The sequence below is a fragment of the Chrysoperla carnea genome, chromosome X (genome assembly GCF_905475395.1).
Source record: "Chrysoperla carnea chromosome X, inChrCarn1.1, whole genome shotgun sequence".
NCBI classification, from domain to species: domain Eukaryota; kingdom Metazoa; phylum Arthropoda; class Insecta; order Neuroptera; family Chrysopidae; genus Chrysoperla; species Chrysoperla carnea.
Genome location: NC_058342.1, coordinates 23,379,640 through 23,396,803, shown reverse-complemented (window position 1 = coordinate 23,396,803; position 17,164 = coordinate 23,379,640). Strand labels below are relative to the sequence as shown.

Below are 17,164 nucleotides of genomic sequence, written 5' to 3'. Positions count from 1 at the left end.
GTAATCTGCAATTCGGTCAAACTTTTTTAAATTATGGCAAATGATAGCTAAATTAAAGTTGGAAAATGTACTTATTTGTATAATATATGCCTATGTGCATGCATGCGTGTGTTTTTTAGATGTAAGGGTGTTGTTTTTTAATTCTTGTTTTTTTGAAGTACATTTTCCAATTTTAATTTAGCGATAACTTGAAATCCTGTCATTTTCATGACATGTGACCATAGGAACTTTTATTCAGAATGACTTAAACTATCATTCCCCAAAATTTGAAAAAGTTTGACCGAAATGCAGATTACATATAATTTGTGCGAGGTCCTTTAAAAAATGTGCCCGATTTACTCGTAATAAGTTTGAACTAGGACTAAAAGTGCCCAGTTTACTATCTATTAAATACATCCATGTTTTATATCTACAACAAACGAGACTCCCACTCCTGTTACCACCACTCAATCACACCACGATGTGTTTATTCCTTTTAAATCCAGTGTTAACATAATTTATTGAATCGAATAATATGATTGAACGACTTTATTTAATTGGAAAAAAAAATTATAAAAATATTATATTTTTGGAACACAAACATAAACGTAAAATAATCCATTCTATCACTTTCGGTGGCAAAAAGGGCAATTTTTGTTAATCCTGGATTTTAACACTTTTCGGATCCACACATTGACAAGATTATAATTCGTGGTGGCATGATTTGACCACGGAATTCTGTTAAAACCGTCAATATAAACCAAAAATGAGGAAAATTAATTATCGGGTTTTTGCTTGGTTTTGGAGTAAATTCGAAATCTGGAGTAAATTAGAACGCCTTTTCAACAATTACTCTCCCCTATGTAAAAGATTGTAATAAAATAATGAACTGCCCCCACCCCTATATATACCTACTTTTTTTTTAATCTTAGAAATTTTAGAAATTATGGTTAAAAACCTTTCATAATTATTAACTTGATAGTATATTAGATGCAATTAAATATTGTCATGATATCTTATTCTCAGAATATTAAAAAGTTGGCTACAGTCAAGTTAAACATGGGAAGTTTAATTAAAATTTTTTTTTAAATCACCAAAATTTTCTTTTATTTCGATAAACTACGTAAAATCGATGAACGGCCCCCCTCTATCATACTATAAAACATAGTAACAATATGATTTGATCCCCCACACCCTAAATTTCTTACGTAATTTAAGTATGTCCCGTTAACAAACAATTTTTTTACATTACCTTTAAATAATTCAAGACCCTACACATGTGATATTTTTAATAGGTTTTGCTATTGACAGCTGATATAGAGGCTTAATAAATATGGCTGACTTAAGGTTGCAAATTTAAAAACAATCCATGTATTTTATATGAGATTATGACAGTTATCCGCCTGCATCGTTGAACAATTTCAACATCAAGCTTACCCTCACTTAACTTTCTTTTTCTTCACAATTTAATGGGTTTAAATTTTTTGGTGAGGAACCCTTTTTTAAATAAAGTAAATATCATATTATTGATAATGTAGCATTCTATGGAACAGGTTAAAGAATTTTTAAAACCGATTAATTAGTGGACTCAACAATGACGGATTTTCATACAAACTTTCATCTCCTATTTCAGCCCTTTTGGGGACAAATTTTGAAAAAAATCTTCTTAAATGTCACTTTTAGATATAAAATCAATATCTTTTCAAAATTTCTTTTCATAAGTGGTTTAGGCTACAAAATGCAAAAACAAATTGATTTTGATAAATTCAATCGGCATAGTTACCCATTATAATCACGTATCCAGAAAAGAATTTGTGTTTTTATTCGAACTTTTTTTATAGATTGAAAGCAGTGATGTCAAACAATTGTGTGACATCAGGAATGAATGTGGAGCGTCCAGATACGGCAAAACATACTGAAAACTCAAATGAAACGGACAAAACATTATTTCAAGATTGGAATACCACATATCAATCGACAGCTGAAAGGTTTGTGCATTATCTTTTCGTTTTCTGTTTTGTGTAATTTTGAATGTTAGAATGTAAGTAAATAGATGGTGAATCTGTGTAAATGGTAGAAGCAGGGTTGCCAGATCGCTACATATTTTCTTCCAGTGAGGCAACCCTGCTCTCAACAATTATCAATTACCTAGAAAATTTCTTTTTTTATTAAATTATTATTGTTTTCATGCAATTTTTTCATATTTGATCTTGGCATTTCCAACACCAATGCTACTTAAACTTTTTTTTCAGGAATATTGTTTTTTAATAGCTGCCTATTATTGTTATCGACCTTGGATATTTATAAATGATTGTTGATTTATTCACGAAAGCAGTGGCATAGCTACCAACGATTTATCCGATTGTTTACTTAAAATTAAGTTCATTTTGGGTGAAGTTTCCTTCCAAAATGGCTCAGGCCTTGTGCATAATAAGAGTCAACAATTTTTTATAAGTAATATTATAGAATTAAACCTTAGACTTCTATGTTTCTCACAGCGAAAATTATTTGAAAATATCCATTACTTTAATCTCTTTTCGTACTTGGTTGAAGTCCGAGGCTGTACTAAAGTTTTTCCTCAAAGATAGCTGTAAGATGGTATTAAAAAGGGATGTATACAGTTTTTATAAATAAGAAAATTTAACTTTTGGATGCTCTTTGTGATTTTTGGACTCTTCTAAACCCTTAAAAATATCAACAAATTTGGGGGCAATAATTGCAGAATTAACATTTGAGTTAGTAAAAGAATGTTATTTTTTTATATTTTGTGTATATTTAATCATACTTCGAACGGAGAAGGTTCATTTTGGTCGCTAACCCCTTCAATTGGCAGCGAGGGTCCATCCATTTTCAAAAACAAACAGGTATTTATTATTAATACAAATTTGCAAAAAATATCAAAAATATTTCATAAAAAGGCTACCTTCTCATATTACTATCCCCCCCCCCAGTGTTTCCGTGAAAAAAAATTGTCAATTTCATAACTTCAATTGCTTATTGCTAGAAAACGGATAAAAATGCAGAGTCGAGCCTCAGCTTAAAATTTGAATTATCTTCAATTTTCCCATTTAATGTTATCAGCGAAACTCAATAGTTTGTTAAAAAATCGTCTTTCTTTCCAAAGATTTTATAAAACGCCAAAAAAGATATTTCCCGGGCAAATTTTTGTGCAACTTTTTCGGATTTTATTACATCAAGAAGTGTATACCTCAAAAAATTTGGTCTCCAAATGACGGCACTGGCCTATATAATAGAGGAATTTTTTCGTTCAAAATGTTTTAAATATAGGCAATTTTTCTACACAAATATGTTCAATGTAGTACAAAAAAGATAAAAGTTGCACTCATTTTTAAGTCCAAAAGATAAATTTTCTTATTTAATCAGCATCCTAAAAATTCATAAGAAAACTTAAGAGGAGTCATGGACCTCGACCGACTATGAAAATTGGTGTGTCACCTAAAGTACGTATGAATGTTCTTTGAATAGCAATTTGAAAGTAGAATATAAGACAAGTGAGGGCCCACCCTTTAAAATAATATGTTGATACTGGTAATGAAAATGAAACGCAAACTCTATCATAATTTTCTCTCCAACATTGAACAGAAATCAATATGAAAATGAACTTCCTGAAACAGTACTACGATCAGATAATGGTAGTAACATGCGATGTATATCACAATCATCACCAACAAGAGCAACGTCATTAACCACCACGAAACGTCAACCAACAACTCAACCTCAGAATCATTCATCGGAATCAAAAGTTTTCGGGGTAAATCGTTTTAAATTTCAAAAAAAAAAAAAAAAAGAAACAACTTCGAAATAGTCCAGCTGCATTTTTTTATTCCGCTAAAATTTTATCTTATGACTATTCTATACACATTTTCATTGGCGTTGAACTTTATAATTTGTTTAAGTCACCCTAGTAGCTTAGTTGGCTAAGGCGTTACCAATTCCGTCCGCGGTATGCCCAGGGTAGCGGGTTCGATTCCCGCCGTCACCAAAATTGATTTAATTAATAGTTGTAATGGGCTGGTGTAGTGCGTGGTATATGCATGAAGGAGGTGCACTACGCCTCTGAAATTGAGGAGCTGATAAATGAAATTATCAGCGGAAAGGTGGTAAAACACATTTATGGTATCACAATGGGCTCTATAGCCTAAGTGTGTCCTTCGTGGACAGCCAATATAACCTAGCCTAACCTTTTTAAGACTCCAGGTTTTCCAGATAAGAATGGTTAAAGTTACAATTGAATTTCAAGCACTACGATTATACCCTTTACTCAATCGATTTGAAATTTGCACATGTTGTAGGTATTGATAATCTACCTGACCTAGGTACTTTCATTTTTCGAAAATCCTATTAGTTTTCTCAATTTTCATTGTTCAAATTCAGGTAAAGTGGAATAAAAAAAAGTATATACCTTGGTGTAAACAATGAAAATTGAGAAATTTAGCAATATTTTCGAAAAATAATGGTACCCAAGGCAGTTAAAATATAAATATATATAACATATCCAAATTTCAAATCGGTTAAGTAAAGGGAATAATCGCAGTGCTTGAAATTGAAACTTTAGCCATTCTCATCTGGAAATCTGCTTTTTTTATAAAATTTTTTTCCACCATTGAATGTTTAATCAAAGATTTAACGCCAATCAAAAATGTGAATTGAACCTTCTTAATTTCGATTTTTAATTCAAGCTAGTCGATACTCGCGACTTCGTATCCAAATTCCAAAAAAAACAGGAAATAATGAATTTTTTTTGACTTCTCGTTAAGACATACTCATTGAAATATATGAGTACATGCAAAAAGATGTCGCTTTCGAGAGTGTTTTAAACTTCCCATATCTTCCTTTTATAAATGATTTATTACTTTAAATCTGGGGCCAACTTACATAAAACAAATTATTGGAAAGTGATGAAATAAATAACCTTCGTATTTTAGAATCAAATTTATTATAAAAATAAATCGTGACTGACACTACCAAACAAAACGTGACTGACACTACCCTCAACTTGGATTGCAAAATAGTTGTATTTTGGGTTGCATTTTAAAAGAAAGAGTACGACTTATATCAAATTATTCCGATAGCATAGTTTACTTTCCTAGATTAAAAAAAGCTTGCGTGGATTACGAACATTTTATGCTTTCACCAAACCTAACTACGAACTCTATGAGCTTTAATAAAAAAACTGCATTGAAATTGGTTTCATCAAGCTCCAGTTATCACACTGGCATACTGACGAATGTAGATATAATTATACCATGACCAGTATTATATCTTGTATGTAAAAATAATTGCATATATATTTTAAAAATAGATGCGTGTAGTTTTCATATTTTCTCATATAATTTACTTTTCGATATGTATATATAAATAGTATCCTATAAATGAAATCATTATAGTACAGTCGTAAGGTACACTAAAACTTCTTTCGAAGTGAGATTTGGTTTAAAAAAAGGAAATTAATTCCTTTCTTGAGGTGAATATAGATTTAAAAATTAATTGGGGCCAGGTTTCTAAAATGATGCCAAAAAATTTAACCATAAATTTATCTGAAAACGATTGTGGATCTAGAGTTATATTTTGGGGTTTCACAGACACCGGAGTCTGGATTTATACTGGTGGAAATCGTTTACCCAAACATTTATTTTTCTGCTATTGATTTTCCCCCTTTCACCCTTTCTGGAAGCCCTTTTCCTAAAATCTTGTTTTTAAAAATGATTTTATTTAGAAATATGAAATATATTAAATTATATTAAGTTTAGTCCCAAGTTTGTAACGCTTAGATATATTGATGCTAGAAATCAAATTTTTATATAGGTATTCGTAAAATTAACCTAATTAGCCCATTTCCTTTTGTCTCTCCATCAACACAATTTAATAACTCAAAAACGAAAAGATACATCGAGCTGAAATTTATTTATATCATGCTCAGGACATAAGAAGTGAGTTTAAGTTCAAAAGTTCATTTGGTCTTGGAACCTTAGGACCCATCTTGTAAACCATAAGAGATAGAACAAATGTGTCAGTGTAAAAAATGTTTCTTATAAAAAATTATACTTTTGTTTGAAACATTTTTTCGTAAATAACTTTATTTTCCCCTGAGGGTCCAAATAAGTGCAAAAATTTAGTTTCCTTTTTCTCATAAACTATAAAAGATGGTGAGTTGAAAATTCGTAGGTAGCTTCATTGATTCAAATTTCATATTAAACCCATTCGAAAATATTAAGTGGGTTAAAGAGGTCAACTTTTGGGAGAAAATTTTTTGTTTAAAAATTCGTGAGTGCTTTGAACCATTTTTTGTGAATGTCTAAAGAGGGACAGCTGCCCCTATCTGCACCCCTTTGGCGAAGCCTATGTATAGAAAGTGGAGCAACATTGTCGAAAATGTATTAATTCAACATTTTCTATTCAGAATATGTTATAATTCAAATTCTTAATGTTTAATTACATGATAGGTATCCTTCGTCAATTTTATTCAAAAAATTATTTTATCCGTTAGCAATTAAAACAAAATACAGATTTTTATCTGTAAATTATTTTAATGTCCGGTCAACCTTAAGCTATCAAAATTATTTCGAAAAAACCCGAATAAAATTTATGTGTACTTTACGACTGTATTCACATCATTACATTTACTGTGAAAAAAAATGAAATTTTAGCGAAAGATTTGAATTCCGCTTGGACTAATACAATTCATCAAGAAAGGAAACTATACTTAAAAAGAAAAAAAAAATTATTTCTTAGATGGGTGGAACTCCCCCGCCGTTACCATTACGACCGCCAGCAGTTCCAAAACGTACAAGAATCAATGGCGTTATTACAAACAATCAACAAGCATCAACAACGCCATTTTTAAAAATACAGATACCGACTACATCAACGCAATCAATTCCAACAGTAACACAACAGATGAATCCACGTATACCCCCCACACCATTATCACCACGTAAATTAATACAGCAGCAGAAAGGTCGTAACAACAATAATACGCTAACAATGGTGCCACCTGTTATTAAATCTAGGCAATGTACAACTGGTGTGAATCCTGCACAAAGCATTCAACCAACATCTAAAACTATTTTACCATCTTTATTAAATTCATCTACCTTGTCTACACAAACTATTCTATTTGGTAATAACACCACAGATAGTGGTGGGGGTATTAAAAATACCAGTAATTATTTAGATAATTTAACAACAATTCAACAATTACAAGATGCAACTTCAGCGCCATCAAATATAGGTGCGTACTCTCCAAAAATGTACCAAAAACAATTTTTTATTTTTTGGTGGAGTTATACACTATACACTTTTTATTGGTTTTACTCCCCCCCCCCCCCCCCGCTTCATCTTTCTTTGCTAGCGATTATTTTAATGGGGGTGCAACCATATTAAGTTGCTTTTTGACCTCAAATTTATGATTAGCGTCTCCGAAAGCTATCAAGTTAAAATTTTTGAGGTGAAATTCAGAATTTTCTAAACTTTCTTATCATTAACACATATTGGAGTAGTTTTAATGGGATTGCAACTATCCTCAGTTGCTTTTTGACCTTGGATTCCTGAAAAGCAAGCTAAAAAACTCCTTTAAAGACAATTTCCGAGATTAATTTTGATTTTTGAAAATTATTTTTCACTGTTACTATTTGGAGTGCTTTGTGGATGGGAAATCTACCCCAACTTTCCCATTCATAGAAATGCAGAGGTTATTGCGGTACTTAGTTTTCGAGCTGCGGGTTATATAACTATAATATATGAGCAACTGTCAGAACGACCTGTAAAACATATTGGGAGCGTTTTGAAAAATTTTCATAGAAAGCCATTTTCTTAGTCATATAGGTATAAATACTATAACATATGCAAAGCTTTGATCAACCGTAGCTCGAAAATTATTGGTTAAAAAGTTTTGTTGATTTGAAAGTTTTTGATGAGAACGTTCTGAAGAACATTTTGGGGGTGGTTTGAAAAAGTTTCACAGAAAGCCATTTTCCCAGTCATATAATAAAATATTTTCAATTTCCTTAGCTTTGGTCGCTCGTAGTTTGAAAACTACTCGTTCAAAATTTTTGTGACCATGAGAGCTTTTGTTCGGAATGATTCAGAAAACATTTTAGGGTGGATTCACAGAAATTCATTTTCCTATATAACGGGGTAATTTAGAGTATTTTGTGTACGAAAAAAGTAAGCAAGTGGTGGAACATGATAACCTCGTATGGTTTACTCGTTTACAATTTCATGTCATTAGAAGAAGCAGAACTCAAAAATTGTATAACAAAAAATAAGATCTACCCTGTTCACTAGTAAGTGTTACAAGTACAGTGTGTGTAAGTCACTAAAACTCCACCAAAATACACAAAATCCCTAATTGATCGTATCCCTGATACAGCAGTTATTTTTGCGTGGATACGTCTTTGTATGAAAAGATATTCAACTGGACGAAATTTACGTCTTAATGTTTCAAACTGAGTTTCATTAATGATTTCGTTCATTTATGCGCACGTAGGTGGCGTTAGTGCATAAATATCGTCGACTTCGTTCACTTATAAAGCAACAGATGACGATAGTGCACAGATTTTAAAACTAGAGGCTACGTTTCCTTATGCATCAACAGATGGCGATAGTGAATGTAAGCCTATAACGAAATTTTCCCTATTACAAACGAAAATATAGACGTATCCACGTCAAAAAATTGTTACCATAGAAAATTTTCGTCATTTTCTGACTAAGCTCAATTGTATTTATCAGTCACAACAACCGGCCCATCATCAACGATAACAACACCCCCCGCATCCACCACACAAATACCAAAATCAACCAGTAATAGCAAAATATCGATACGTCAAGATTCGAATGTATCAAGTGATAGTTTTAGCCAAACATCCTCCCCATCGTATACCACGAAAACAATGGAAACACCATTAATACCCCCGAATAATCATCATAGTCAATCAAAATCATCTGCAACCGGCCACCAATCATCTGATCATAATAAATTAAATAAATTATATAATGTTACATCCACTTTGCGTAACAACAGTAACCAAATTATGGGTAAACAACAAAAATCACATCATACACATGCTATTGCAAGTGGAGGGGGTATTGGTGGTATTGGAATGGGGGGTGCTAACAATATATTAAAATTGGATCCAAATAATTGTAGTAACAATCAGAAAGCACAAGATGGGAGCGATATGAATGGTAATGGTTCGTCGATCACGAAGAGTGTATCAACGCCGGCTAGTCTTCAAACAATTGTACGATTTCATAATGGTTCAAATATGTCGTTACATCATAGGGTATGTATACCATTCCAGATAAGCCTTTGCGTAGGTACTCGCAGAAAGAAACTACAGTAAATAAAGACCCGAAAATAATTTTACTTTAAAAAAATACTTAATGGCTGAAATTTTTAGGGGATGTTTGGGGGCATGACCTGAGTCTAAGGCCGAGTTTTTCTAATCCAACTCACCCCTGAATTGACAGGGGATTGTATCTTCCTCCACCACCACGAATTCGAAAATTCGGTTTTAGACTACGGGCATGCCCACAAACACCCTCTTAAATTTTCAGTCATCAAGTATTCTTTTTAAAGCAAAAGGCAATTTTCGTACTTTGTTTAAAATTTGGCGTCAAATTGACGCCAGTTCACCAATTTATCGATACTGGTTGACTTTAGCTTATGTCTCATCCTTAAAGGGCTATTAAAATTGATTGTAAGAATTGATTAAGAAAAGGAGTGAATACTCTCGGCAAAAAAAAAATTATATTTTTCGATTAAAAGTACCCAAAAATTGCATACATGAAACATTGTTATCGTTAGTTCTTTTGGGTTCTGCGAGGGCTTATTGAAAAGTGAAAGAGTGAAATTAAACTTAAAGATGTTCTCCGATTTAGTCTCTTGGATCGCTCAAAAACTCTGCTTTTTCCCTCCAATTTGATAAGTGTTTTATAACCGTGCGATTTTTAGTAAATCAGTTGCGTAGCTAGAGGGCAAAGGGGGTGTATCATGCCCCGTCACAAATGGTGCCAAATGGTCCACAAAACTAATTGCTTAATCATTTTTATGTTTATTATAATTGATTTCTGTAAAATATATTTCAAATTAAGTGCCACTGTAATATAATAAATGTTAATTCTTATACAGGGCGTTCTGTTATTAACTGCAGATCGTGGGCCTACAGAATAAGCTCATAAAGACGAAGGAAAAAGTTATTTACCAATTTTGAATCTGAGTCCTAATTTGGGCGCTACAGGTATAACAAACAAAATTATTAAAACTTAAAATGCAATAAGTAAAAAAACAAATTACGTCACAAAAAAGGCGTTTTTTGTTTCTTTACGTTAAATTAAAAACACTCCTTCTGTGACGTAATTTGTTTTTTTTGCTAATAATCTAATGCAGGGCTTCTTAAACTATGGGTCGCGACCCCATTTGGGGTCGCGTAGCAAAATTCTGGGGTCGCGAGAGGTAAAAATACAATTTAACAGAAAATGTTTTTTAACTTGTAAAATTATTGTTATAAAGATAAAATAACAATTATCGTAGATAAATATCATAAAATCTTCTAGTTCGGAAAGATTGTTTGTACCTACATTTCTATTAAGAGTTAAATTTATTTTTGTCAATCTCTAAAAGCCGAAATAATCCCGAGAAATAATTATCAACAAAATTTCTAGGTATTATTGCTGAAGAAACAGCTTTAACACGTATTAAATCCCAATATCGTTCAGCGATAAAAAATGTTGAAGAGGTCTTACGTCCAGCAGTTTCAAACATTCCACCAAGATTTGATTTGTTATGCAATAAAAAACAGGCACATCCATCTTATTAAATTTTTAACTTATATGTACTTTAATTTAATACTTACCACGCAACTACTTGAATATATTCGAGAGAATTAAGACGGTCAGAATCCACTTTTATTTTTGAAACTATAATAAATACAATTTTATAATTTTTTTTGCAATTTTTAATTTTAGATTTTTGTATGTTTCAAAACGAATTCTAAACTTATATATTTTCATATGTATATGTTTATTGTTACCTAATAAATAAATCATCAAAAAATATTAACTTATTTTACTTTTATATTTGTATGGGGTCGTCAAGAAACTCGCAATCATAAATGGGGTCGTGAATTACAAAAGTTTAAGAAGCCCTGATCTAATGTTTTCTTTTCTAAAAATATGAAAAGTAGGGATTTGACCAAACCAATGAAATAATATAATAGTTTTTTTTTAAATGTTTTTTTCAAAATAATATAATCCAATTGAAATCAGTTGATATCCCTTCTTTAGTTGAATATTATTAAATTTCATTTACTAATATCTACTGATTATCATTGGCTACTGGTTATCGAATAATATTCAGTGAATTTACCAATTTATCAATTTTTGTCATACCTGTTGCGCCCAAATTAGGACTCAGATCCAAAATTGTTAAATAACTTTTTCCTTCGTCTTTATGAGCTTATTCTGTAGGCCCACGATCTGCAGTTAATAACAGAACGCCCTGTATAAAAAGGAAAAAAAGGAACACTAATAGTCTAAATCAAACTGTAATATTATATTCATAAAAGAAATGGCACGTCTTGTCTAGTGGTAGGGCTGATTTGACCTGTGTCTGTCAGCACTTCCTTATGGCATCTACGCTGTGTGGTTACATAAATTACTTCCTTTTTTGATTTTTATGATAAAATAATAATATGTTAGATATTATCTTGAATCATTAAAGACTGAACTAGCCAAAATTCGAGACAAGCTCTGTGAAGAGGCAATAGAAAAGGGAAGTCTCCTTGTGAAAAATGGGATATTGATACAACAATACGTCTAAGAAGACGTCGCAAAATGCCTGGAGAATTAAATAATAGGTATCTTTTGAACTAATTGTAGATGATCATCTTGCGAGCAAATTTTACATATAATATTTTATCTTTTTTGAATGGGGGAGGGAAGGGGGCGCTCAAAAGGCATTGTGCCCAAGGCTGAGGAAAATAATTTAAAGAGGGTAAAATTATTTTGAAAAATGACCCCGATTTGTCATATTTTTAACAGTAATTGATTAAAATGAAATTACATAAAATTGGAGGAGAAAAATAAGACTCTCTACTTACCATGACAACACTTTGAGTATGAGAATATATTGGTAACGTAATTACTATCTTAAATTCACTAATTTACCCCTAAAATGAGCCCTGGTATAGAGATCAAAAGAATGAACGATAACAAAAATACACGCAACGATAACAATGAAAACACATTGTCGCGTTGTTTTTTTATTTGTCGAGTGTATGTTTTCGGCTGAAAATGCTCAAGCAATCAAGCTCATCAATAATTTAAAAAACAATTTTTGATTACCTTTTTTTTGTATCAATACACTCACACACAAAAATTGGTCATGTATAAAAAAAGAAAAAAATTACAAAAGAATTTTTTTTCTATATCATTTATATTAAATTTTTATTGTGTTATTATTAATTTTTATCTTCTTTTTTTTGTCGATAGTAATAAATTCTGTAATAAAAAACAAACAAAAACATGAAAACATGCACGTACTTACAGAGGGGATGGTGGCGAATAGTGAAATACGTGCTAACTCTTCAATTTGAATTAAATTCTTTTATGTTTTTCTTTTTGATATAGATTTTCATTCATTTTTCATAAAAGTGAACCACATGAATTTACAATTACAACGATAGAAATTTAAGGAGATTTTTGTCTAGAGGTTATAAGAGTCAAAGAGAACTGTCGAGAGAATTGAAAACCTAAAACGGATGAAATAATAAGATTACTGGAAAATTCACATTACTGGGATTGTATAGAAAAATTTATTATTAAAACAATAAAAAAATCATTTTTAGGATTCCTTTTCGTACTCGCAATGCCCGATCCAGGGAGAAGCGAGCCAGTCAATCACTTGGAACGGCAAAAATGGGGCGGAAAATCCTTAAAATATGATATACCGATAATCGGGACTCAATAAAATCGGGGCTATTCCGAAAACTGGGATTGTATGAGAAAATTCATTGTAATTTTTAAATAAGATAAAACACTGAATGGGTGTTTAGGCGCTTTAGCGTGACCTAAGTTTTCAAGCTCACTCTTCTCCATAACTGTTGATCGATAGATGGACACTTTAAATCAGAAAGTTTTTATTGATAAAAGTAATATTTTTTGTTTGAAACATTTTTTCGCAAACCGTACAATTTAGGCAAAAACGGACTGAAAAACTGAAAAATTTTACCCAAAATTTTTTTTTGTATCAAAATTACTATTCCGAATAATTGTTACTGCACAATCTAGGCACTGTCCAAAAAAAAATTTCCAATATATTCAAACAAATGCACGCTGTCTAAACTATTCGGTTTACAAAAAACTGTTTCAAACAAAAAGTGTTTGCGTATTTCTAAAGAACAACTTTCTAACTTAAAGCTAATGTTTGTCAGTTATGAATCAGAATGAGGTTTTAATTGAATCTGAAAAGTCGAAATCGATGTTGATATAATCGATATGTGCCACGATTAAATTGATTTATAGAGTTTCAAGCATATGTCAACTTAAAAAAGTCACCCTAAATATGGTATGAGTGCAAAAGGCGGCAAATATTTTTTTTCCCCGGGCGGCTAAATAGCTAGATCGGGCCCTGTTGAAGGGTAACTAGCGAAACCTTATTACTTACACTCCTGCGGGTATCTTATAAACCACAATAATTCTACAGCTGGATTATGGAAATAGTGTGTCTTACAATTACCGTTGAAACAATAAATAATAAAAAAGATTTATTTCAAAATGGCCGCCATGCAAATTTAAAAAGAAATTTAAATCAAATATATATTACAATAATTATATATGTATGGTAGCTTACTTATAATGCATACTTGTTGTGTGTGTTGCATAAGTAAACATATAATATTAAATTAAATTAATAGTAGGATATTTTTATAGTGCATCTCTTGTTTCTTTTTAAAAAAATATTTAAAAAGTACAGACATAGTGTTATATGTTGTACGATGGTACGGAACCTTTGGGGCGTGATTCTATCTCGCGACGTGGAAAACGCGGTTGGATGGGTAAAAACTACTAAATATTCGGATTATTGAGATTCTACTGTATTTTTATGTTAACTTCAGGATTGTAGGATTCGATTGTCTGGCACGTGTTGGTCTGCTACATGAAAAACCTGTGTTCGATTACCAGTGTAGATAGCTAGTTTTAACCTTTTTTTATAAATCATCATTAGCATGCCGGTTGCTGAAGCGGGTTTATAAGAATTAAAAAATTTCCAAAAAATAAAAAATAAAATTGAAAAATTAATGTGCTGATAAAGTGAGGAGGAACGAACCTTTCTGATTGACACGATTATAGCCCAACCGGACCAACCTGAAATAAAATTTTTTTTAATATTCTTACTTAAGGATGTATGAGCATGGCCACAATAGTTGATTTGAAGGCTCAAAATTATTTAATAGGTAGATATTTACTCAAAGAATATGTGGTTAAAATTTCAGATTAGGTATCCATGCAAATTAAAAAAAAAAAAAAAAAATCATTGAAAATCGATATAAAATACATTACTATTATGGAAAAACTTCTTAAAACGACATATTTAGAAAGTTTTTCATAATTTTCACTTGGAACGAATGAAAACAAATTAAAAAAAAGTTTTTATAGAAAGTAAACATATTAGCAATGACATAGAAATGTATAAAACCAAGTGTCTCCATCCATATAAGGGATGTACGAGCAGGGTAGGTTTAGGATTAAAATTATTTTTATCTTATTTTCAATTTTTGAGGATGAATTTTGTGATAACTTCATGAGTGTAGACGAAAAATAAGAATACATTTTTTCGATATCTGCCTTGGTTTTCGAAATATCGAAAGCTGAATAATTAAAGAAAGTTTTAAATTTTTAATATTTTGAAAATTACGCCAGATATCGAAAAAATGTATTATTACTTTTCGTCTTATATCGTGAAGTTATAACATAATTCACCATCAAAATTGTAAATATATATTTTTTTAATCCGTTTACCGGAAATTACTTGATCATACGCGCTGATACATCCTTAAGAGTGTCGAAGTAAGAATTGTATAAATAAAAATTACATTTGACAACTATAAATTTCATCTGTCCATTATTCTATTCACTCCCCCCTCCCCATAGTCCACTGGGTGGTGACGCCCTTGACTGCGTCTGGTTTCGAGAGCATCAATCGAACCACCCTAAAAGTGCCACCGGCCACGGACTTGAATTTGAGAAATACTTATCAAATAATTTCTTCTTTTCTTTTGAGAAATCTTTTTTTATAAATCCATTAAAATTTGCAAATATACTAGTCGCAGAAACGAAACATTAGAAACGGTCAAAGGTCGAATAATTTGCACAGTAAGTCGGATTTGAATGCGGTTGTCGGCATTCGATTCGTTAAAGCGTCAGGAAATTTTGTGACCTAAATTGATTTATAAGAAATTAAAAATATTCAATTTGCATAAATAATATGCATTTTAAGTTTAACCGTAAATATACTAAATTCACAATTCGATTAATACTGATGAAAATGATTCCTACTTGTTATTAGGGGGTTTTTGGGGTCGCTTAACACGAAAAAATGATCACTCATTGACCTCCATTGATATCCGTCAGAATTGATCTCTGGGGTACCCGTAGCCCAGGATAAACCTCGTCTCCTGGAGTTTTCTGAAAATTCGTTATATAATCGGCCTAAACTCTTTACTCGGAGTTTTTTGGAGTCGCTGAACACGAATATTGCAACAGAATTGGGACCAGGTACCCGGTGCCCGGTGTATTCAGGGTACCCGAAGTTCCCCTGGCAACCAGATTCATCGGAGATCAATTCTTATTCGATATTCGTGTTCATCGACTCCAGAAATCCCCTAGTTATAAGTTTGCAATCGTTTTCATCACTATTAACCGAATTGTTTATTAATATATTTAAAATGCAATTATAAAGTACATATAATTTATGCAAATTACATATTTATAATTTCTTATAAATCAATTTAGGTTACAAAATTTCCTGACGCTCTAACGAATCAAATGCCGAAAACCGCATTAAAATTCGACGTATTGTTCCAATTTTTCGAACTTCATTGCTTCGTTTCTGCGACTATATATGTACACTCATAAAAGAGATTTATTTGTTCATACGATGCGATGTTTTATTTATTTACAAATAAGAAAAAAAAAAAAGAAAAAGATGCACTCAAAAGATTTAAGAATATTATATTTCATCTTAAATGTTTTTATTTCATCGATATCAAATATCTTCGCAAATGGAATTCTAATATATAATTTTTGTGATTAACCCCTTTCATATATTCAAGGTTAGGTACGACAAATTTTCATCATAGCACATTTTTTTCTTTTTTTTTTTTTTTTTTGATAATTTAACCTTCAATCTACCCTCAAAAAAACTTTTCTACTTTAATGTGCTGAAAATGACATACTTTTTATACCATTTATATGAAATATACCAAGGTATACTAAGATTAGTCCCAAGTTTGTAACGCTTAAAAATATTGATGCTTTTAACAAAATTTTGGTATCTGTTTTCATAAAATCACCTAATTAGTCCATTTTCGGTTGTCTGTCTGTCTGTCGTCTGTATGTCATCTGTCTGCCGTCTGTCTGTCGTCTGTCTGTCGTCTGTTTGTCTTCTGTCGTGTGTTAGTGGATTGTATTTCATAAATCGCGATAGGTAGATAGTAAAAGATCTTACAAAATTGGCTAATAAAGGAAAATGCAAGAAACCGCTCGCATTTTGCTGAAACCTCATGGAATATGTTTCTTAGATGTCAAATATCAAAAGTAAGGCATGAATTATTGGTGCAAATGTTTATATTTGTCAATAAATAGTCAATGACACGATCAATGTTAAAGTTCACTTAAAAATTAGTAAACAGGCAACTTGTATGTCGTAAATGTTAAGTGTTTGTCAAATAACCGAAAACTATTATACATATATATAACGTAGACGTAATTCAAGTTGCCTATTTATTAATTTTATATATAATCGATATACGTAATTCAAAAGTTTACTAAAATTGCCTATTTAGTAAACTTTAACATTTAATAACTAATTTAGTTGCACCACTAACTAACTCATTCCTTACTAATGATATTTGACATCTAAGAAACACATTCCATGAGGTTT

General features: G+C 31.3%; 1 protein-coding gene across 1 annotated transcript in view; it reads left to right on the top strand.

Moving 5' to 3' along the window:
- Positions 1-1,860: 1,860 nt before the first annotated feature.
- LOC123303014 (atrial natriuretic peptide-converting enzyme-like) overlaps positions 1,861-17,164 on the top strand; it is a 49,272-nt gene continuing 33,968 nt past the window's right edge. Inside the window, exons 1-6 of the mRNA XM_044886108.1 lie at positions 1,861-1,967; positions 3,583-3,751; positions 6,733-7,231; positions 8,731-8,952; positions 9,077-9,093; positions 9,159-9,284. Coding sequence (XP_044742043.1) covers positions 1,861-1,967; positions 3,583-3,751; positions 6,733-7,231; positions 8,731-8,952; positions 9,077-9,093; positions 9,159-9,284 — 1,140 coding nt within the window. The remainder of the gene's footprint in view (positions 1,968-3,582; positions 3,752-6,732; positions 7,232-8,730; positions 8,953-9,076; positions 9,094-9,158; positions 9,285-17,164) is intronic.